This window comes from Rhinopithecus roxellana, chromosome 4 (genome assembly GCF_007565055.1).
Source record: "Rhinopithecus roxellana isolate Shanxi Qingling chromosome 4, ASM756505v1, whole genome shotgun sequence".
Taxonomy (NCBI): domain Eukaryota; kingdom Metazoa; phylum Chordata; class Mammalia; order Primates; family Cercopithecidae; genus Rhinopithecus; species Rhinopithecus roxellana.
Genome location: NC_044552.1, coordinates 85,808,948 through 85,834,110, shown reverse-complemented (window position 1 = coordinate 85,834,110; position 25,163 = coordinate 85,808,948). Strand labels below are relative to the sequence as shown.

At 38.8% G+C, this 25,163-nt stretch overlaps 1 protein-coding gene across 1 annotated transcript in view; it reads right to left on the bottom strand.

Annotated features, from left to right (window-relative positions):
* CD109 (CD109 molecule) overlaps nt 1-25,163 on the bottom strand; it is a 147,637-nt gene that overhangs the window by 62,801 nt on the left and 59,673 nt on the right. Inside the window, exons 6-11 of the mRNA XM_010372224.2 lie at nt 11,468-11,507; nt 9,166-9,250; nt 4,102-4,198; nt 3,704-3,845; nt 2,901-3,010; nt 401-625 (exon numbers count right to left, since the gene is read on the bottom strand). Of these exons, the coding sequence (XP_010370526.2) occupies nt 401-625; nt 2,901-3,010; nt 3,704-3,845; nt 4,102-4,198; nt 9,166-9,250; nt 11,468-11,507 (699 nt within the window). The remainder of the gene's footprint in view (nt 1-400; nt 626-2,900; nt 3,011-3,703; nt 3,846-4,101; nt 4,199-9,165; nt 9,251-11,467; nt 11,508-25,163) is intronic.

Here is a 25,163-nt window from a genome sequence, read left to right as displayed (position 1 = left end):
TGATAGCTTTAAAACACAGGAAAGGTGTATATATATGTGTGTATATGTGTGCGTGTGTGTGTGTGTGTGTGTATTCCTTTCAGTTCTTTCAGTTTCTGCCAAAATAAAATTTCAAATGACTGACCTCAAACCCTAGACTGGGGGTTTGAGGAACTTCTCCATCATATCTTCACATTGCTGTATTTTACTGTGCTCTTCAAAATGAACTTACAAGGAAAAATTTAGTCTAACCTTCAGTCACTGTCATTAAATTACTTTTACCACTCTCCTCCATTTTGTAAAATAGAAACATGTGTCCACTTCCTATGTACTTTCAGGTCTGACAGGTTGAGTGCCTACCACAAGATTACAACTGTAATGATGTTGTTGCAGTGACACAATGATGGGAAACAGATGGCACCTTCAACTGTAGCTCACTGGAATCCTCCAGGATTGGGAATTCAATCTTAAAAGTTCCATTTTGGGGGACAGTATAATTTATTTTCTGAACAGTTTCCATTTTCTGATTTCCACTGTTAGATCCGCTCCAGTACTCAGTATAGTTTCTCTGTGTCACTGCTATGACCACATTATTTCTTCTTTCTTCAAGAGTCAGCTGGTTGCCATCAGCACGGGTTACCTTCACCTAATGGTCAAAACAAAACATCTTAAAAACGCAAAGGATTTAAATACAATTAAATACAGTTCCCATCTGTAGTATTCTCATGAAATTGAACTCTCAAAAATTATTGATAGCACTATAATATCCAGATTCGGTGGCCTCTCTCTAGGAGGCATCCAACAACACTGATTACTCCCTTGTTTATATTATGGATTCCCTTACCTTCCATGGCTCCAAAACAACCCCCTTCACTTCCTACCTCTCTTTCTGCATCCTCTCAGTGTCCTTTTCAGTTCCTCTTCCCTCTCTCTAAATGTGGGAATTTTGGACATCTGTTCTTCTCTCTTCCTCCAAGGTCTCAGCACTCCTATGGCTTAGCTTGTCATCTCTGTGATTGCACCCTGAAGCCAAAATTCCCATCCTCGCCTTGCTCTGGAGTTCATGCCCAACACCTCCAATTACCTGCAGGAAATTTCTACTTGGATATCCTAGACACCTCAAATTCACACATCTAAAATGAGCAACCATGTCATTTTCCTATTTTTGCTGACATCACAATTCTGCAAGACCTTACATTTCTGAATTTTCCCTCACTCTCCCCACCCCCCAAATCCAATGAACACCAAAGTCCTAAGCTTCTCTCTTCCATCCTCTCCACTCCCACAGGTACCACCACAAGGCTGCCCATCCCCTTACTCCTGGGCTACTGCCTTCCTCCTGCACACAGCCTGAGCAGTCTCCCTCAAATACTGAGTGCACCCTGAACTTGCTAGCAGAGCTCGCCTTCCTGTCTCACTTCTTATCTTGCTCCCCACCTCCCACTCCCATGCCCAAGCATTTAAAACCCAACTAATCTTTTAAAAAACAGTTTAGATCTCTTCCACAAAGCATCCCATAATAACCTCCATGCCTATCCCACAGCCAACTCTCCCTCCCTGAACGCCCATGGTTTCACTCTACTCATTCAGAAATTACCATTTGCAGCTTCAATTTTTTTTTAACTTACCTTTTCAAACTAAATTAAGATCACTGCAATCAGAAACTACCTGAAACAATAATTGACCCATTCAACAAGTGACCCCTCCTTTCTTCTTTCTTTCTTTCTTTCTTTTTTGGTGATTTTTGTTTGGTTGGTTTTGTTTTGTTTTGTTTTGTTTTGTTTTGTTTTGTTTTTTGAGACAGAGTTTTGTTCTTGTTGCCCAGGCTGGAGTGCAATGGCATGATCTCCACTCACCACAACCTCCGCCTCCCCAGTTTCAGGCGATTCTCCTGCCTCAGACTCCCGAGTAGCTGGGATTACAGTCATGTGCCACCACGCCTGGCTAATTTTTTATATTTTTAGTAGAGATGGGGTTTCTCCATGTTGGTCAGGCTGGTCTTGAACTCCTGACCTCAGGTGATCCACCTGCCTCAGCCTCCCAAAGTGCTGGGATTACAGGAGTGAGCCACCGCATCCAGCCTGACTCCTCCTTTCTTTAAATCAGAGGTCAGCCAACTACTGCAAGCTGATAGTCCAATCTAGTATGTTTGTAAATAAAGTTTTACTGGAACACATTCCACTCTCAATTATTTATAAATTCGCTCTGGCTGCTTTCACCATACAATGGCAGAGCTGAGTAGCTGTGACAAAGACTGCATGGCCACAAAGCTGAAAATATTTACTATCTAGCCCTTTGCAGAAAAAGTTTTCTAACCCCTGCTTTAAATCCCTACAGAAATTAATTTGTAACACTAATCTTAATCTGCCATGAGTTACAGTTATGTATATATTTTCCTGTCACCATCGCAAAAACTGTGAACCTGAGGGTAGAGATTGAGCCCTTCTTAGCTCCATAGCCCTGCCCAATACCACGCCTTGCTCATTGTCAAAATTCACACAATTAATGTGTTAATTCAACATTATCTCAAAAAAATGAAATTTGTTGATAATTTTTAATGTAACATCTTTGCTAGAACTATAATCATTATAAAAACCAAACCGAAATTGAAATTTTTGACTACCATCTAATTATTTCAATTAATTAATAAAAGCTTCAGTGTAACAATCCACATCTAATTTAAATTGCTTATTAAAAAAATACATTTTCAAAAAAATATTTTTATTGTTGAAAACTACTATTTTAGAAAAAATAGACAAAGGTCATTTGGAAACAAATCTACATGCCCCCCATATCTAAAGAGACAAAGTTATATACCTTTTGGCTTAAATATTTGGAAAAGCATTGAAAATATTATTTCCCATTCTATTTCATTAAGCTGAACTTACTGCTATGGACTGGAAATAAATATGCCAACTTACAGTGGCTGTGAAGTTGAGAGATGGCTTCAAGACTGTAGTATAATCAAAAAATTCAACGATGTAATCATGTTGCTTGAAGAACACATTAGTGCTTGCATTTCTTGCAATACCTTTTTCGGAAATTGCACAATTTAGAAAGCAAAAGTAATGTTTCACCGAAAGCTTCTATCCACCAAATCTCTCCATCTAACCTATTGCCAAACGGGTTTAAAATATCAGAGCACATAAGCCTCATTCCCGTATTGGCTTTGACACTACAAGCCCCACACAGTTCTATTATGTTCTCTATGGATCCTTCTAAGCACCATTGCTGCCATTCTACCACAGTGACATGTACAACAGCAGCAAATTAAGGCCAATGAAAGAATAGTCTTTTGCTCTTTCGGGGATTGGCTAACGCTGTTGAAATAGTAACAGAAAGGTCCAAGAAACTAAACTTTATTTGCATATTAAAAGTGAAAACTGTGTAGGAGCAGCTGAGATTTCAGCGATTTTAAAAAGAAGGTAACCAGCTGAAAATGTAAGCCTTTCCATGTAATTTTCAGGGGGAAAGAGTAGAAATGGAAAAAAAAAAAATTACAAAGAGCTATCACATGTGGCTGAAGTAGTGACTTCCATAGAAAATAAGGTCCCCCATTATAAAATCATCCTGCAGCTTAGACTAACAGTCATAACAATCTCAACATTAAATAGCATCTTTAGAAAGCCAGTGATGCTCCCAAATGAAAGTGCCAGTTATAATAAGAAAGATGATAAAGCAGTGTCACATAAATGGTTTTACCTTCACTTTAAAGTCTACAAACCTGTAAGTGATTCTGTCACTGTGGCTAAAATTTCTACCGGTCCAGGGGAAGCTAGATCCAGGTGTTCAGAAAGTCCATTTGAAGAATCCATTATATTTTTCATCTCTTCATCATTAAAAGAGAAGTTTACAGATCCATTTATCTGTTTTGTTTAAAAATTCAGTATTATCATTTTAGCAATTCAAATTTTAGAAATAAAACTCAAACTAAGTCACAAAATATGTTAGCTCTAGTACCATTTTAATCACTATAATTGCATAAATTTTCACTTGTTCAGTGCTGGAAAGCTCTTGATTTTCTTACACTTAACTTTTTGTTAAGTCAATACTAAATCTTATTTCTAGAAAAAATACACATATTTTACCCATTACAAGTTATAAAATGTCTGCAAAAGTTACCTTAAATGTTTTTGTAATATTTTTCTTCTTTCCCCAAAAGGATAAAGGTAAAAATGTAAGTGTGACATCTCCTTTCACTGGCTTCCCATATGTATACCTGAATAATTATAAACATAGTCTTTTTATGTATCAACTTGATATTGTCAGAACACAATACAAATATTACTTTCAATAGCATACATTAGCAATCCAACATTTTTTTTTAAATTACATTGGGTTGGGCCTGGTGGCTCATGCCAGTAATCCCAGCACTTTGGGAGGCCGAGGCAGGCAGATCACGAGGTCAGGAGTTCAAGACCAGCCTGGCCAACATAGTGAAACCCTGTCTCTACTAAAAATACAAAAATTAGCTGAGCATGGTAGCAGGCACCTGTAGTCCCAGCTACTTTGGAGGCTGAGGCAGAACTGCTTGAACCCAGGAGGTGGAGGTTGCAGTGAGCTGAGATTGTATCACTGCACTCCAGCCTGGGCGACACAACGAGACTCTGTCTCAAAATAAATAAATAAATAAATAAATAAATAAATAAATAAATAAATAATACATTATGGGATGGCAAAACACTAAAAAAAGAAAATTTAAAAAAGAAAAAAATTACATTAAAAACATGCTACTACTATAATTTTTTAAACTAAAACCAACAAAAAACGTATTTAATAAATGGTGATCCTGGATGGGCACAGTGGCTCATACCTGTAATCCCAGCACTTTGGGAGGCTGAGGCAGGTGGATCATGAGGTCAGGAGTTCAAGACCAGCCTGGTCAAGATGGTGAAACCCCATTTCTACTAAAAACACAAAAAAATTAGCTGGGCATGGTGGTGGGTGCCTATAATCCCAGCTATTCGGGAGGTTGAGGCAGAGAATTGTTTGAACCCAAGAGGCGGAGGCCACAACCAAGATCGTGCCACTGCACTCCAGCCTGGACAACAGAGTGAGACTCCATCTCAAAAACTAAACAAATAATAAAAGGTGATCCTTGAAATTAAGCTTCCAAAATGGCAAGACTTTTAACTATAGTACCTTAAAACAGTTCTTAAAACACACTCTGCCCAACCTCTGACCATCTGAAAGACTCCAGAAAAAACCTGATCATAATTGGGAGTGACAGTTTCCTGCCCAAAGATTTTTTAAAGATTACATAAATCTTTCACTCCTAGAAATCTGGAGTGGCCCATTAACTGCATGCCCACGAAACTTCGCAGCTTTAAAAGATTTTTAAATGTCAGCTGATAGTGCAATCACCATGGTCTATTACTGTATGTTCCGATATTAGCCAGGAAGGTTTATTAGACCATAGATTCTGGAGCACCAAATGTGCTCATGGCTGTCAAAAATTGACTTTTTGCAGAAAAATTTAAAATAAGAATAATTTTTAAAATCCATAGTACCAAACTTAGTTTCTGGTTTTTGTTTTTGTTTTATTTTGTTTGTTTGTTTGAGACACACTCTTACCCTGTCACCCAGGCTGGGGTGCAGTGGCATGATCTTGGCTTACTGCAACCTCGACCTCCAGGATTGAAGAGATTCTCCTGCCTCAGCCCCCTGAGTAGCTGGGATGACAAGCGCACACCACCACATCCAGCGAATTTTATTTTATTTTATTTTTTGAGACAGAGTCTCACTCTGTCACCCAGGCTGTAGTGCAATGGCATGATCTCAGCTCACTGCAACCTCTGCCTCCCGGGTTCAATCGATTCTCCTGCCTCAGCCTCCCAAGCACTTGGGATTACAAGCATCTGCCACTACACCCAGCTAATTCTTGTATTTTCAGTAGAAATGGAGTTTGACCATATTTGTCAGGCTGTTCTCGAACTCCTAATCTCAAGTGATCCACCCACTTTGGCCTCCCAAAGTGCTGGGATTATAGGAACGAGCCACCTAGCCCAGGCAAACTTAGCTTCGTGAGTCAAATATCATTCTCTGCTACTTTTCTTTCTACGTATTAATTTTATCCTCTCTCATTATTGGAAAGTCTTTTCATGTGAAGAAGAGGTAATACATTTTACTGCCAGAAAGCCTTTTTTAAGTACATTTCCTGGGTTGCTTCCATCTCTATTGTGATATGCTGAGCCAGACACGGAAGTCAATTTTGCTTTGCGGTCTATAAATCATAGCAGTAAACGGCTGCTTCCTGAATCCATTAACTGAACACAAAACAGCCCCTCATCTGGATCAACTCAACTCAAAAGCAAATCTTAAAATATAGCATATTCCAAACTAAGAAGAAAAAAAAAATCCACGTTCCAATGCCCCACACTTCCAAACAAAAACAGTAAAGTCAGTGGAAACCCTGGTTAGCAACCTTAGCATCAAATTCACTCATTCAAGAGTCTTCAAAACCTGACTCTACTTGTATCGTGCTAAAGATTAAATAAAAGCAAAACTAGAATGCCAGGATATTGTATTTTAACAGAGTTATATCACATGATAGTAAAAGGATCTTTAAAATCCAAATATAATTTAAAGTATTCTCAGACACAAATTTAATTTTGACTTTAATGTGAAACAGATTTAGTTTTCCAAACACCAAGCTGGCTATAATAATTGTGAAACAAAGATACAATTATTGTCCCAAATAGAACCTGGAAGCATTTGGGATAAGTTAATCACTCAGAAAATAAAAGCTTGACTAATTTTTAAAAAGCAAATCAGGCCAGGAGTGGTGGAACATGCCGGTAGTCCCAGCACTTTAGGAGACCAAGGCAATAGTATTGTGTGAAGCCAGGAGTTCAAGACCAGCCTGGAGAAAATGGCAAGACCCCATCTCTATAAAGGAAAAAAAAAATTAGCCAGGCATGGTGGCTCGCACCTGTAGTCCTAGCTACTTGGGAGGCTGAGGTGGGAAGAGCGCTTGAGCCCAGGTGTTCAGGGATGCAGTGAGCTATGACTGCACCACTGCACTCCAGCCTGTGAGAGAGTGAGGCTTCTCACTTAAAAAAATAAAATAAAATAAATCAAAATATTCTAGGATAGTATCATTAACAAAACAAGGAATTTTTTTCTCTGAAAGCAGCCATAGCACGAAAAAGGACAAAAAGATTATAAAATAATACCTTCCCTTCTGATCAGTGGTAAACGAAAAAAAGAAAAAGAAAACATAAAAACCCAAAAGGACAGGCTTTGGAGAACTTCCAGAGACCTGAAAACATGGAGGTTCCTGGAGGGCAGCGTGCTCAGAAAGGACATGGAAGCTCCGTGTTGTTTCCCACACGCCTTGCCCAACGCATCTCTTCCAGCTCTTCATCTCTATCTATTGTAACATCGTTTGCAATAAGCCAGCAAAGTATCTTCCTGAGTCCTGTGAGCAGCTCCAGCAAATTAGTCAAACCCAAAGAGAAGGTGGCAACTCCGATTTACAGCCAATCAGTCAGAAGTACAGGTGACAATCTATTACTTGTGAGTGGCATCTGGAGGGGGGGCAGTCTTGGAGCAAGTTGTCATCTATGATCTGATGCTGTCTCCCCATAGATAGTGTCAGGCTTGAATTGAACTAGAGGAGACCCCCTGGTGTCCCCTGCAGAACTGATTGATTGGGTTTTGGTGGGGAGAAATCTTCACCCACTTCTTCCTGACCAGAAGTCACAGAAGTCTTCTGTGTTGATTGTTGAATGCGAATATAGGAGAAACTGAATTTCTTTTTTCCTATATCCACAGAACTCCAAATACCTGGCTTTTGATTTGGTATGAAGACCTTTGCTGTGCTACACACAGCTTAGAGCTGAAATCTTAAGGGTCCTGTTCCTTATCTATTTGTTCTTTCCTTTTTTTTTTTTTTTTTTTTTTTGAAACAGTCTCCCTCTATCACCCAGGCTGAAGTGCAATGGTACAATCTTGGCTCACTGCAACCTCTGCCTTCCAGGTTCAAGCAATTCTCATGCCTCACCCTCCCGAGTAGCTGGGAGTGTGCCACCACACCCAGCTAATTTTTGTATTTTTAGTAGAGATGGAGTTTTGCCATGTTGGCCAGGCTGGCCTCAAACTCCTGATCTCAAGTGATCCACCCTCCTCAGCCTCCCAAAGTGCTGGCATTACAGGTGTGAGCCACTGTGTCTGGCCTATTTGTTCTTTCAGTAGGTATATATTGGATACCTACTCCACAGCTGGCACTGTAGTAGGCACCAAGGTGCTATAGTACATAAGACACAGAGCCACCTTCAGAAAGGTGGACGAGCAAACAGCAGCACTGTGTGACTAGTGTTATGAGGGCTATAAGGAGGGTTGGGGACGAGTAGTAAGCCTTGAAATTACCTATGTAATGACCTATTAGAAAAAAGCGTTTTACATTTTTAGAAGCTAAAGTAAAATGTGAGAATAGAGTTTGGGACAGTAGAGAATGGGCTGGAGTAGAGAAAGGTGGAATGTTTCAAAAGACATGAATCCAGAAAAGAGCCCTGCAAAATAAACTCAAGAATCTGAACTTCACTCTCAAGCTACGAGAGAAGAGTCCTTGAATTACTTGAGGGCAATCCCAGCCTGCACTTCAGAGAACCATTAGTCTGGAACTCTGACGATGCTTTTTGCCTCAGCAAAACAAAATGCCATGCGTTGTTCAACACAGTGAGTCAAAATCATGACAGTCACCATAGATCTGTTGTGTTAGGTGGGTTGGAAGTCTCTGTCTTCATACAATGTGACGTAATGGATAAATGTGGATTATTTACTCATCTGTTAATTGTAATAAGGCAACCTATTCTCTCCCCCAAGAGCTCTATCTCCATTATCAGTGGAAAAAAACAGAATTTAAGTAAAGATAAGTTACCTCAATTCCATGTCATCTGAAAAAAAAAGTGCTATCTATAATATAAATCCCTTAATAAGTCTAAGAAAGACACTAGTCTACGGGAAATATTTTAGGACTGGGTCAGCTTGCAAGCAGAGCAATGGATGCAGAGAAATGTGGAGATCTGTCCCAGGCTTAATTATTTATTAGAAATAGTCGTTTACTGTCCACTAAGGTATTTTAATAAGCAAAAATTACCCTAATATTCTGAAGCATATAATCAGCTTTTGGTCAAACAGTCTTATAATGGTTTCGAGTCATATGAAAAGAAAAATGACACTTACTTTGCCGCGATGGTACCGTTTAAATGCTTAGAATTCATAGAACAGTATAATGGTGTCTGCAAAGTCACTTCAAATTTTGGCAATACTGGAAAAGAAAAGCAAGGGTAAATCTTTTAAAGAATCTACTTCACTATCATCTTCCACTGAACAAAATGAAAAATAAAATTGTTCTGAAGGAGTTGATAATTTGTACTATTTGAACTTAAATTCATTAGAATTCATTCAAATACATGTTAAGACAGATGAAAAGCCCTTTGTTTCACCCAAAACTAGAAATCCCTAGTTTGGTCAGCTTTATATAATTAAGGTATGAGGCTGGGAGCAGTGGCTCATGCCTATAATCCTAGCACTCTGGGAGGCTGAGGTAGGTGGATCACCTGAGGTCAGGAGTTTGAGACCAGCCTGGCCAACAAGGTGAAATCCTGTCTCTACTAAAAATACAAAAATTGCTGGGCATGGTGGTGCACACCGGTAATCCCAGCTACTCAGGAGGCTGAGGCAGGAGAATTGCTTGAACCCAGGAGGCAGTGGTTGCAGTGACCTGAGATCATGCCACTGCACTCCAGCCTGAGTGACACAGTGAGACTTCGTCTCAAAAACTAATAATAATAATAAAGGTATAAACTATTTTATAAGTACTAATACTACAATTGATACAAAGCATTCCACCAGAGTAAAAAATGTGTGTTTCTTTCCAGTCTATAAAACTTTTTTTCTATAGTTCTCTGACCAAAGAAACAGGTCACTCTCATAACAAGTCACCTTACCATTCAATTAACATAAGAGAAGTATCAAAAAAACCAAAGGGTCAACAATACGGGGCAGACCTTCAGCTCTAATCAAGGCTAACGGCCCTGAATGTACCAAGACACTCCTAGACTCTAGACCAGTCTAGGACAGGGAGACCAAAAAAGTCATATGAGTCAACTATGACCCCCCAACCCCCACCACCAAGGAATTCCAAATGCCTCTTCCTCAACCATCACAGGTTTGCAATCAATTCCCCACCTCCACTATACCTCATGCAACAACATACAACCACCCAGTATACCACCACAATAGGATATAAAGATAGCCTATAAAAATGTTGGTCCCCTATGATTTATTCTTCTAGATCAGGGCTATCTAAAAGACATAAAATGGGAGCCATATGTGTAATTTTTCATTTCTAGTAGCCAAATTTTAAAAGTAAAAATAAGCAGGTGAAATTAATTTTTATATTTTACTTAACCCCATATATCTAAAAGATTATCATTTCAACAAATAATCATAAATTTAAAAATGGTTATTAATGAACTGTATTTCTTGCTTTCATTTTCCTTGTACTAAGTCTTTGACATCTGGTGTCTCCATTTGGACTAGCCACATTTGAAGTGCTCAGCAGCCACACATGGCAAGTGGCCCCACTACTGGAGAGCACAGTTACAGATCAGACTTCAGCAAACTATGACCAGCATGAACCAAGAACATTTTTTACAATTTTTAACTGGTTGGAAAAAATCAAAAGAAGAATAATGACATATGAAAATTATATGAAATTCAAATTTTCATTCCCATAAAATGAAGTTTATTGCATCACAGCACCCATCATGTACACATTATCTTTGGCTGCTCTCATGCTACCAAGGCAAAGTTGAGTGGTAATGACAGACACATATGGCCCACAAAGCCTGAGATATTACTACCAGTATATTATAATTTCTACTGCCTAAATAAAACCTAATCTCGAAAAGAAGCTCAAATCAAATGAAGAACTCCATGTGTAACCTCAAAATAACTATTCAAATTATAACTAATACTAAGATCCTATGCTTTCACTCTCATCTCTCATTCCTCTCCATTCACCAACAAAATAGATGGGTTCCACTGTTTTTATCTATGGGTTTCTAACTGATATTGTAAGTATGGCACCTGCAAGAAAAGGATTTACCTGAAAAACAGACCACCTTTACCAATGCCAATCAAATGAAAAATATGGAAGAGAATTTGTTAAGTATTTTTAAGTGCAACATTTTAAATATTTTATGATCACAACAAAGTAGAAAAATAGAAAAATCACGTTGTGGATAAGAAAAAGACTAGCATAATACAACTACAAGTGATTTTTTTCTACTTTTTTCTGTAAAATGAGATTTTAGAAATTTTACAAAGGAAAAAAAAATGTTTAGGCCTATAAAAAACACCAGAATTTTAACTCCATTGATATTTTTACTTCAAATAACACATCTCTTAAAAATTTCTCTAATCTCTGCTGAAAGTAACAAATGCTTTTTTCTTCCAAAGTAGGTTGAGGAACTCTTACCATATTCTGAAACCTGAAATGATTGATAATGTGTCTGGTCCTATTGGGCAGGGGGAAAAAAAAAGACAAGAAAATATAAGAGTTTTTATTTATTTTGCTTGCTTGCATAAAACAATTTAGAAAACTAATTTTTAAATTACATTTATAATGATACAATGAACAAACCTGTTTATTTTCATTTATGGAAGTGTATTTGTAGACAACTGCAGCATGAAGCCTGTAAAATTTCAGGAATTTTTCTTGCCAACCCGTTAGCATAAAAAGGTGACCTATCTTTATAATTCATTGCAGGTCATTTAAACAAACTGCTTAATCTGACTTCCATCATTTGTGAAATAAGAACTAGATTAAACTAGATAATTCAGGAATTTATGAAGCAAGGATAACACAGGTCAAACTAACAAATAACTTCAGATTTGTTTTGGATATCACTATCAAAAATTAATGGAGAAAGTGAAGTTACACATAACTCAAATACTTATAAATAATTAAGGATGGAAAATCTTCATGGAACAACATGCTTTACCTTTCCAATTCCTTGAATTATTTTCTACTATAATCCTTAAATCAATATATCCTATGCTGTTATAATAGATACTGCTAATTATTTCCTTTTCCACAATCAACAAGAAAGCATGTGGGCTATTACCGTATCATTTATCTAACTCTTCATATTTCTTCTTGTTTTTGTTTTTTGAGTCTCACTTTGTCACCCAGACTGGAGTGCAGTGGCACAAATATGGCTCACTGCAGCCTCAACCTCCTGGACTCAAGTGATTCTCCTGCCTCAGTCCATCAACTAGCTGGGACTACAGCAGTGAGTCACCAAGTCCCACTAATGTTTTTTGTTTTTGTTTTTTTTTCTTTAGTAGAGATGGGATTTTGCCATGTTGCCCAGGCTGGTCTCAAACTCCTGAGCTCAAGCAATCTGCCCACCTCGACCTCCTAAAGTGCTAGGATTACAGGTGTGAGCCACCATGCCCAGTCAACTCTTCATATTTCTAAATCGTTCATTCTAAATCAAGGTAGCCCAATAAATAGAACCTCTCCAAACTGGCTATGTAATTCCACTAATGAAATTTGTATTGCAAATTTAATTCCTAAATTTATCAATTCAAACATTGAGATGTAGCTATAAAATAATAGCTTTTGTTAACAAGTACCCTTGGTTAATCTAAAGCATCTGTACATCAAGAAGTTATTTTTTAGTCCTAAAAGAAGGCCATGGCTCACTTCAAAATATAAAACAAATATAATCACTAACATGCTAACAAATAAATTGTGTATAAATTGACTTCAACATTGTCATGTAAAGAAGATCCCATCTTTGGTTAGCTGTTGTTGAAAAATAAAAATTTTAAAAAAAATGAAATCTCAAGAAATTGTGTTGTTTTGATCAAAGTCTTAAGGAATTTCATATTTGTGGCTTCTACCTCAAATTGTTTTCATATCATATAGTAACATTATAAATTACATGTATTTGATTCATTTATAAGTTCTAACATGTCATTCTCAAAAGTCAAATCAAGAAGGTAATTTACCTATTATCTGTTTTACTGATGAACATAGGAATGCTAGTCTTTAAGTTAGTTTTTGCTTTATTACTGAGGCCAGCACAGGCAAGACTATGGAATAAGTAACAATTATGATGTTTCTGTTTCTCAAGTTTCATTCATATAGCAAATATTAACTGAGTAAATACGACATGCAAAACACCATCTGAGGCTCTATAAATCACAGTCCTCAGCATTAGAGGGTCTAGTGGTGGAGACAGACATAGTCAAGAACGATAATTCAAGACTGACAGGGTCCTGGGGTTTCATGCACTGTGTTTTTGCTCTAACGCTTGCCTATTCTTGACTTACATGTACTTCCATCCCTCCCCATTTTCCAGGGCTTAGCTTAAATATTGCTACTTCATTTTTTGATCATTTTTGTATCCCTCATAGTTTACCCCTTGGGGTGCCAACCTAGTACAAAATAAGTGCTCAATAAATGTGTGTTTGATTAAATAAAAATTATTGGCTTTTACAAATATAGGAAATCAACTTACTTATTTGAGCCTACTTAAAACAACAGCCTGAAACTAAGTTTTAGGTCATCATTTGTTTAACACACAAGTAGTTTACATTAGATTATATTTGAAATGAATTCCATCTCCCCTCCTCCTCCTACACTGCCAGTTCCTGATCAGTCCTGGATTTTCCATCTTTCCATTGACCGTCTCCATCCCCTCACTCAGTCTCTAAACACTCTTGTCTTTTGTTCTCTTGGTACTCCTAAATATCTCTCTGACCCCTTCCTTGTTTCCTTTATGCACCTGTTTCTGATCCTTAAATGTTGGCCTTTCCCATGCTGAGCCCTCTTCCCACTCTTCAGGCTCTCATCAGCTCTCAGGGTTTTAACTGCCATTTCTAGCATAAAGACACCTAAATCCTTATCTCTATCCCAGATTGAGACTCAAATCCACCTGCTAGATATCTCCACCTGAATTTCTGACAGAATGTCCTGGATTTATTGATCTGGATTTAGCCTCTTTCAAATAGCTTTTCTTGATTGCCCTCTCCCCATGGTGGGTTAGATGACCCTTCTCTCCTATAATATCCTGTCTATAACTCAATCATCTTGCCTAACACAATATACGATAATCCCTTGCTTCCTGTCCATCTCCTGTAAGAGACTATGAAATCCTTGAAAGCACAGAACCTGGTAAAGCATGCCTTCAACGTTTGTTAAATAAACATAAGTATAAATTAATAAATGAGTCAATTCTTGTCCCCAGTCTGGTTCTTACAGTACTCAATACATCAGCCTCAGTTATCGGGCAGCATCTCCTGCAACACGTTAAAATAATCTTCTCTTGAGAAGGATCAAACAACCCTGAAGAGGCGAATGATCCACAGAGTAACCTTAACTCTCTGCCCTTTACGTGAAAGGAACATGAATGCCCCAAGGAGTGGAAGCATCCAGCCATCATAGAAAACCGAAGAACACAAAGGAAGAAAAGTTTTTCTTTTCACTGACATTTTAAATTGTTCCAATAAATCTAGAAAACATTTTGTAAGTGAATGCTGACAGCATGCTTTCTACCACACAATGTCTTCCCAAGGTGGTTATAAGTGGTAAAATGCAAATCAACAAATAAATTATTTTACTGTCCAAGGGATTTGAAAAGCAGAAATGAGTTTTGTAATGTCCAGTGTATTGTCCTTTAGGCAAACAGGCCATACCAATTTTCAGAATTGATTCAGTTGTTTTAATGAAATATATAATCAAGTACAAAAGATACTGAAATATTTAAAATTAATAATAATTCAGAGAATTAACAGATATTTATGCCATATATAACCACAAAAACACCGATACTGAGTACTTTCATTAATCTAGAACAGGGATCTGCAAACTTTTCCTGTAAACAGCAGGATAGTAAATATTTTAGGCTTTGCAGGCCATATGGTCTCTGTCCCAACTACTTAACAACGCTGTTGCAATGCAAATGTAGCCAGAGACAATTTGTAAACAAACAAGCACAACTATGTTCCAATAAATCTTTATTTACAAAAAACAGGTATCAGGCTACATTTGGTTTTTCTCCCAGGGTTTGCTAACCTCTAGTTTAAAAAAAAAGAATAAAATGTATTCCCAAACTCTTCTGTTCATTCTAGCTGAACTAAACAAAATTTTACTAAACTTTACTAAAACCATGGAGCAAAAAATCCAGTCCTTTTGTAAGAAGTACAAGTTTCTCTTACTAAACAATTTTCCTTCAGTTTTGAAATAATTTTATCTGCTTCAAAATGAGTATTTGTGTTAACTGTAGTTCATCAAATATAGTTTATGCTCATTCACTCTGCCAACAATTGGAAAAAGGCTAACCTGAAGGCTTAAATACTTGGGCAACATGTCTTTTAAGCAAACACCTCCCCAGGCAAGAGAAGCATAACTCATGTCTTCTGAGCTCTTCTTTCCCCAATATGGTCACAGTTCCATGAGGAAAGCTCTCTCCTAAAAACCTGCTCCGAAGCACATGTATTCACTCTCTGTTTCTACTGGATGTAAGCCTGTCTTGATTAGATTTTCTAAACAACTTCTAAAGCAGAAGTAGAAAATAAGAGTCAGCAGGTATTCTTAGCAACCTCTGTAATTTCTCTACCTCTTGTCCCTGAGTTAGTAATTCATTGTGAGGGTGTATGTTACAGAAATTAGACAAATGAAGTTGGAAAGAGAAAACACATTATTTTTACCACCCTTTTAGGAAGTATGCTATGACTAGAATACAAATTGAGACACGTGAATTACTAAAACCATCTATTTCAGTTACAGAATTTTTTTTCCCTAACCATGATGCCATCCAACTCGAGTTTCTATTTTTAACAAATTTGAAGAAATATAGCATATTCCTTGACCATTAAAAAATACATTTTAAAATGCAGGTCAATTTCTTTCAACTCTTGCTTCTGGAGGAAAAAGCAATGCCAGAATCAAAACTAAGGTGCTGGTTGGATTATTTCTGCTTGTTCATTATGTTCTTTTATGGTCATTTCAGTTCCCTAATAGTTTGTTTTAGCACTACTCTCCAGTGTCTGGATGTACCTTTTACTTAAAGATTAAGAAAGGCACTGAATTTGTGAAATCTGCACATAACGGGAGATTAAAAGGGAACTATGTCAGACTCAGTTTTGCATTTGTCCCCCAAGACAATAGATGTCAACTATGTCCACCTTCCACAGGTGAAGGACTACCACGTAGCACTTGCAAAGGAGGTTTCCAAAAACTGATTTTGTAACTTTTAACCCATTACCAAGGTGGAAAGGTCACGATAAAAATAAAACTAGAAGGGAATTTCAGGAGAGAGCTTTCAATGAACTAGGAGTGGCACACACTCCACCCTGGGGCATCAGGTAGAGTTGCTTGGCCCTCATTTCAAGCCCTAGGGAAAGGGTCTTCCATAGACAATGCAGACAGCCGGGTATGTGTCCCTGGGAGCATCCTCAAGCTGTCAGTGAGTAGGCTCTTGACACACCTGAAAACTCTAAAGGGTATAATATTGGTGCTGACAGTGGAGCTAAGAGTGTGCTATGCTAGAAGTAGTCTGCATCTCCTGAGTGTCGAGGATCAGAGAAAGCATGAGCATTTTCCCTCAACTAGATATGCCAAAAGAGCAAGTCAGCACGGGACTGCTTTCTCTCCTGATCAAAACAGCCTTAGTAGGAATAAGGCAAGCCCTCAGAAGAGGGAAGCTGGAGGTGTGTGATCTAGATGCCCAGGAGCTAAAGATGGAGTTATGAGCTGCCATTTGGAGGAGACAGATTCAAAAGCATCCAGGGTACTTTGGATGAAAGACCTCCCAGCAATCTTAAGGGTCCTCCTAGGAATACAGAAAGGAGTTTTAAAAAGAAAAAATGTTAGTTTTTCCATTGACCTCCCAGAGAGGTCTGATGCAGATGACAACATTATTACTTTGAGCTATCAAATTGCCATTCTTGTAGGACAAATATTAGCAAGTTCACATGACCCATCCTTATACATCAGATGAGAATTTTGTTACCCTTACTTCTCTTTCCTCCGCCCAATTCAATCTGGAGGAGTCAAAGGCAGCCTAGTGAGTCGGAGGCAGGCATCCAGACCAAAGAAGACCCAAGCTGGAGAAGGGAGCATTTTATTTTATTAGACTGGACATATTAATCACTGAATGTAGACCGTTTGTGTGTATGAAAGTAACCAAACGTGACAGGACCTTTTGTTACCAAAGAGTAACCATAAAAATGATGGGATTTTTCCCTGCATTTTGTCCAAGGAGTAGAGAAGAATTCATCCCAAAGAACAGGACAAAATGGTACAAGAATAATGTGTTTTCTTACTTCACCTGTCAAGTAATAAATGTTCAACCTCACAGTTACACACAAATAACTGAGCAGGAATACGTTAAGTAAGAATAGGAATACCATAACATAAATGAAATTATATTGCTGCTACCTCCATCAGATAATCATATTAATTCACTCCTTCTTAGGAACAGAAGTTGTAGACTCTTGTATACAATAGCCTACATTACATAGCTATATTATGTATAGCTATTTATGCGCTTTATTGCCCTTGAAATCTAGATTCTGCCTCTCCCATTTCACTGGTACCAGAAGATACTCGGTATGCCATGTTGCTTTCGTCTAACTGCCCATCACCTTTCTCAGGCCTCACTCTCTTTGAGGCCTTTGCAGCACCTGGAAAGCCACTCTCTCTGAATCTCTTCCCCTCTGCTCTATGCTTGAACTTGCTGGTTTTTCTCTTCCCAAAACTGGCTGTTCTTTTTCTGTTGCTTTGGATGGCTTCTCTGCTTTGCTCCTAAATGTGATTTCTGATGGCTCAGTCCAAATACATCTAGCTCATACCATTCACCCAAACTGAGCTTCCATCCCTGACTTCCCTAGAACTGATCACAGGTGATTCTCCCAAAGACCCAGCTTGAAATTCTCAGGCACCTTTTGCTCCTCTTTCTCCTCTGCCCAATGGAAATCCAGTCACTAACCCTAATGATACTGCCTTTAAGTGTCTCTTGAATTCATCCATTCCTCTTTAATTTTTTCTGCTCTCTTACCGCAGTCCCCTATTACCTTTGAACTTACTAACACTGAAGGTATTCGATTACAAGCCAACATTGAAGGTATTCGTATATTTGTTAAACAATAATACTAACTCCCTGGTAGTCTCCTGGACTTTAGTTTCTCTCCCTCTAATCACCCCACATGCTGCCACCAACATGATCTTCCTAAAACACAACTTTAATCATGTCATACTATTATGTAGAAACTTTCTACTCAAGCAATAAGAAGACAACGCACACTGATGATTTTTATTTGTTTGGAAGTTTATGATAAGGGTGTCATACTTTCTACATTATCATGTTTGGATGTTTTTACCTTATTCATGCATTACTTTTATAATCAGAGGAAAATTATGATGGTATGATCCTATAGCTTTTATAATTTGAGAGACTCATTTACACACATTTTGTTTCCTTTGTCCTCAGAAGTTCTATATTGAAATTTGCATCATTGATTGAAATTCAAAGTAAAACACAGAAGTTTTTAGAGCTCTCTGCTGTCTACAAAACGAAATATAAAACTTCAGCCTGTTAGCCAATAACCTCCACAGTTCGGCCCACAAACTCCCCCACCTTTCTCTTCAACTACTACTCTCTACAAGCCCTCCACTCCAGCCAGTGTCTGCTCCCGGCCCCAGAGCCCTGTCAGCCAGCTCAGAGCCCACCACTTCCCATCAAAGTCTTACAGTCCCCTCCAGCCCTATCTTGGACTTGTAAAGCTGTGAAGATCCTTAAAAATCCCTTGATCCAAACCGCTTATCTTACCACTGAGGAAATGGAGAACCGCAGCTGAAATGCCATGCACCCTTGACTAGAGCACAGTACCCAGGTCTTAGGACTCTGAATCTAATGCTCTTTGCATTTGTTACACGAAGCTTCTTTGATTGTAAGCTCCTTGAAAGCCAGGTCTGTGTCTTATCACCTTTAGATGGTGTACTGACTGGTGTTTCTTCCCACCCTTGCATACAACAGAAAAGCTTCATATTTTTAGCTTTCTTCAGATCCCTGCTAATCTGACTATGCCTAAACCTATTACCTACATAACAGCAATCACGTAATATCCTATTTTTCCTCTCTTTTATTTTTACCATAAAATTGGGAGAGCTTAAAAATAAACAAGAAATCACAATGGAAACATCATCCTGTAAAAGTGTCAGTTGATGTACACTGACCTACTTAGAGGAATGACAGTCAATAGGGTTTGCAAAATGAGAGAAAATGTTGGTTAACATTTACATCATCCTTTCCTTCCCTTTCCTGTTTATAGTCTAAACATCTGTGGTCTAAACTGTAGTTGCAACATATTTCTCTTGAGGGTTCAACCCAAACTCAGCATCAGAATCAGCTGTGGTGGGTTTAATTAATAGAGAGGTCCAGTTCCTACCCCAGAGCTACTGAATCAGAATTACCAGGGCCAAGGCCCAAACACAGCAAATGCATTCATTCAACCTTTCCTTCAAGAAATATTCATTGCACCTGAGTGTCAGGTGTAATGGGACTACAACTCCACATAGACCTTCTGATCTAGTGGAAAGAAGGATATTTATCAAATAACCACATACGTGAGTATATATTACAAATTATGATAAAAGCTGTAAATTAACATTTACAGAGAGTTATGAAACCTGGAGATGAGACGGGAAAAACAGAGTCAGATCAAGTAAGACCCTGTGTAGGCCATGGTAAAACATCTGAATTTTGTTCTGAGGCCAGTGGAAAGTCCTTGAAGAGTTTTAAGCTGGGGAATAACACGATCCAACTAATGTTTAGATTATTTTTACTGCTGTGTAGAGAATTGGTTGCAAAGGGAAAAAAACTAAATGCAGAGAGATTAAGAGCCACTGTAATATCTAGGAACAATATAATAGTGGCTTGGACACAGGAGGGAGAGGTGGAAATAGAGAAGTAGGTGGATTTGAAATACATTTAAGGTTGAGGCAGGCAGATTGCTTGAGTTAAGGAGTTAGAGATCAGCCTGGACAACAAAGTGAAACCCCACCTCTACAAAAAATATAAAAATTAGCCAGGCATGGTGGCACACGCCTGCACTCCCAGCTACTCAGCAGACGGAGGCAGGAAGATCGCTTGAACTTGGAAGGTGGAGGTTACCGTGAGCTGAGATTGCCTAGGTGACAGAACAAGACTCTGTCTCAGGGTTTTAAAAAAATGGAAGGAAAGAAATATATTTAAGGACAAAAGCTGTGGGAATTGGTGAAGGCCTGAATGTGGGTGGTCAGGCAGCATGAGGTGTCAAGAACTCTAAGGTTACCAGCCTGCACAACTGAATGGATAGAGCAATTAAATAAGATAGGAAATGCTACAGAAGAGCCAGGTGTGGTGGGGAAAGATTGTGAAGAATGATACTGGACATGAAGAGTTTGGGGTGCTCTGAAACATCCAAGTACAGATGTTGAATAGGTAGATAGTTTTAAAGGTCTGTCACTCAGAGGTGTAGGTTCTCTCAGAGAGGCCAATTTGAGACTTACTGGTGTATAGACGGAAACTGAAACCACGTCTGTGGATGAACGTCCCTAGAGTGAGAAATGAAAGATGTCAATATGTAATAGAGAGTAAATGACAAAAGTGACCAAGAAGAAGAAACCAAGCAAGTAGAAAGAAATCTCAGAGCCAAATTGGAGTGAGTTGGGGAAATGGAGGCAGAGAGATTAGACAACCTTTTTTTTAGAAGACTGGCTAGAATGGGAATGTGAAGTCACTGAAAAGGAAGTAGGGTTATAGTATTTCTCTATATTTTCAATTTTTTTCAATGAGAAGGAATTAAACATATTAGATTTTATAAAAAGATCAAAGACAGAAAGAGATCCAGTTTGAAGACTGAGAAGAAACAGATTGTCAACACTGTAAGTTTTCTGAGAAAGTAGAGGAAGAAAGAAGCCAAGGCAGAAATCAGGATGTTGGTCTTAGATATGAAGAATAGGACCTTTCCTGTAAAAAGAAGAGAATAAGCATGAGATGGGCACAGGCAAGACATGCAAATCCGGCAGAAAAAGTGAAAGAAATTCCCATCTGATGACTCTGTTCTCTGTGAAGTGGAAAGGAAGATAATCTGCTGAGTGTGAGGAGGGAGGAATAAGAACCTCCCCAGGAGACAGTTTTTTTCCTGAATCCCGTCTCTCATTAGAAAGGATTACAAATATTATTCTGGTTCTTATCAAGGCTGGAACTAAACACCTGAAGAACTGAAGCTGGTCTATACCTGACAGTCACTCATAGTGATAGGACTTGGGAATAATGGATCTAACCAATGACCAAGACATAAACCACACAAGCCTCCAGTTAGCAGGAGAGTAGCCAGGTATCCAGTGTCACAAGCACATTCATACTCCTAAAACAGTGTTACCATCTGCAGTACAAGTACATTATGCAGTACAGGGGACAAACTTGTTTCCTTAATGTTAAAAAAGTACTAACTAGAAACATATCCCTTTAAAAACAAACAATAAACAAAAACCACCCATTTAACCCTCTCTGTTCCTACTCAAAGTTGAAGGAATTATGGTTTTTAAAGCCATGTAACATGACCACCTTTGTTGGGCACCTATCTCAAGCAAGGGGAAAAGCAGCAGCATAGCTACAGCTTTGTATTGAATACGAAAGTTACCCTTGAGGGAAAATAACTCCATTTCTTGCTCTTTCTCCCTTTCCTCACTCCACCCAGGGACTTGGTACTCATTTCAGTGCCATCTTCCCCCTCACCCAGGGCTGCCACCACTGATCAGAGCCCAGTGAGTTATCATTTTCCAAAACTCCCTCTATGCCACTGAAAACAAGGCATCATATAGAACTATACACACATACCATACTAACGTCAAATTCTTGCTTTTTATATTGTACTATAATAACATAAGATATAACCACTGGGTGCACTGCGTAAAGATTATATAGGGCCTCTCTGTGCTATCGTTGCAACTTTCTGTGAATCTACCTAAAGGTAAACAGTTATTTTAAAAATTAATCTTCTTGGCTGGGCATGGTGGCTCATGCCTGTAATCCCGGCCCTTTGGAAGGCAGAGGCGGGTGGATCACTTGAGGTCAGAAGTTCAAGAGCAGCCTGGCCAACATGGCAAAACCTTGTCTCTACTAAAAATACACAAAGTTAGCCAGGCACGGTGGTGGGTGCCTGTAGTCTCAGTTGCTCGGGAGGCTGAGGCAGGTGAATTGCTTGAACCTGGGAGGCGGAGGTTTCAGTGAGCCAAGATCGTGCCACTGTACTCCAGCCTGGGCAAGAGAGCGAGACTGTCTCAAAAACAAACAAACAACAAAAAAAATTAATCTTTATATGCCTCATATGACCAAGGTTATAGAGGCTGTGAGGTGACAGCAGCCTAATCCTTAATAGTTTATTAATGGATATTAAATAGATCAACCAAGTAACCTACATGCTGGACTCAAATCTTCAATCTAAACACATGGCTGCTGTGGTCAGAATCCGGGACACGGTGGGAACAATCCAATGTGCAAACAAGGTGATCCCTGTGGCATCCACAAGTCATATAAAAGAAGTGGGTATCTTCTCCACCAATGCATACAGCAAGCCCTGTTGACATCTAAATTAAACCTTAAAAGGAGGCCATATTAAAACAGCAATTGCTGGCCAGGCACAGTGACTCACGCCTGTAATCCCAGCACTTTGGGAGGCCAGTGTGGGCCGATCACCTGAGGTCAAGAGTTAAAAACCAGCCTGGCCAACATGGTGAAACCCTGTTTCTACTAAAGGTACAAAAATGAGCCAGGCCCACGGTGGCACATGCCTGTAATCCCAGCTAATCAAGAGGCTAAGGCAGGAGAATCGCTTAAACCTGGGAGGCAGAAGTTACAGAAAGCTGAGATGGCACCACTGCACTCCAGCCCGAGTGACAGAGCAAGACTCTGTCTCAGAAAAAATAAATAAATAAAACAGCAATTGCTGCACATAATAAATAATTTAATTTTACAGAACTGAAAGTATCAGTAAAATAGTTTCTAGTCTTGACCCTCCCACAACACACTGTATGAGCCTAACCAGGTCACGTCACTTATCTCAGATTCTCCCTCCATAAAGTGGGGAGATGGATCTAGGTGACCTCTACGATACTCTATAGCACTGAGACCCTATGCTATGTGCTGATGATGCTATGTACTCAGACCCTCCATTTCACTGATGAACACAACATCCTAAAGTCTGACCTCAAAGTTTTCTAATTGATGCCAAAAACATGTACCTTCAGAGAGGGGTACAGAAGACACATTTGAAAGGAGGGGTCCTGTGGCTTCTGGAAAGAAAGAACAAAACAAAGTACTCCTCATGAAAATCTGTATATGAGGCCTAGAAATTAAAATGCACACTGCCAAAGGACTGCCACTAGCAGATCAAATGGCTCAATAAAGACACAAGAATAATACGGCACCAAAATTATGAGTGCATTTTAGACTGTATAACAAACTAGAATATTCAGTTATTGCCTAAGATCTTTTTTTAATTTTCAAAACAAGAAAGTCCAGGGCATTAATCCAAAAGTCCCGTTTTCCATTAGCTCACAGGTTCATCAAATACAGCAACGATATATTTTCTCAAAATGAAAATATAGTTCATATGGAACCAAAAAAGAGCCCGCATTGCCAAGACAATCCTAAGTCAAAAGGACAAAGCTGGAGGCGTCACACTACCTGACTTCAAACTATACTACAAGGTTACAGTAACCAAAACAGCATGGTACTGGTACCAAAACAGAGCTACAGACCAATGGAACAGAACAGAGTCCTCAGAAATAATACCACACATCTACAGCCATCTGATCTTTGACAAACCTGAGAGAAACAAGAAATGGGGAAAGGATTCCCTATTTAATAAATGGTGCTGGGAAAATTGGCTAGCCATAAGTAGAAAGCTGAAACTGGATCCTTTCCTTACCCCTTATACGAAGATTAATTCAAGATGGATTAGAGACTTAAATGTTAGACCTAATACCATAAAAACCCTAGAAGAAAATCTAGGTAGTACCATTCAGGACATAGGCATGGGCAAGGACTTCATGTCTAAAACACCAAAAGCAACGGCAGCAAAAGCCAAAATTGACAAATGGGATCTAATTAAACTAAAGAGCTTCTGCACAGCAAAAGAAACTACCATCAGAGTGAACAGGCAACCTACAGAATGGGAGAAAATTTTTGCAACCTACTCATCTGACAAAGGGCTAATATCCAGAATCTACAAAGAACTCAAACAAATATATAAGAAAAAAACAAACAATCCCATCAAAAAGTGGGGAAAGGATATGAACAGACATTTCTCAAAAGAAGACATTCATACAGCCAACAGACACATGAAAAAATGCTCATCATCACTGGCCATCAGAGAAATGCAAATCAAAACCACAATGAGATACCATCTCACACCAGTTAGAATGGCAGTCATTAAGAAGTCAGGAAACAACAGGTGTTGGAGAGGATGTGGAGAAATAGGAACACTTTCACACTGTTGGTGGGATTGTAAACTAGTTCAACCATTATGGAAAACAGTATGGCAATTCCTCAAGGATCTAGAACTAAATGTACCATATGACCCAGCCATCCCACTACTGGGTATATACCCAAAGGATTATAAATTATTCTACTACAAAGACACATGCACACGTATGTTTACTGCGGCACTATTCACAATAGCAAAGACTTGGAATCAACCCAAATGTCCATCTGTGACAGACTGGATTAAGAAAATGTGGCACATATACACCATGGAATACTATGCAGCCATAAAAAAGGATGAGTTTGCGTCCTTTGTAGGGACATGGATGCAGCTGGAAACCATCATTCTTAGCAAACTATCACAAGAACAGAAAACCAAACACCGCATGTTCTCACTCATAGGTGGGAACTGAACAATGAGATCACTTGGACTCGGGAAGGGGAACATCACACACTGGGGCCTATCATGGGGAGGGGCGAGGAGGGAGGGATTGCATTGGGGAGTTATACATGATATAAATGATGAATTGATGGGTGCTGACGAGTTGATGGGTGCAGCACACCAACATGGCATAAGTATACATATGTAACAAACCTGCACATTATGCACATGTACCCTAGAACTTAAAG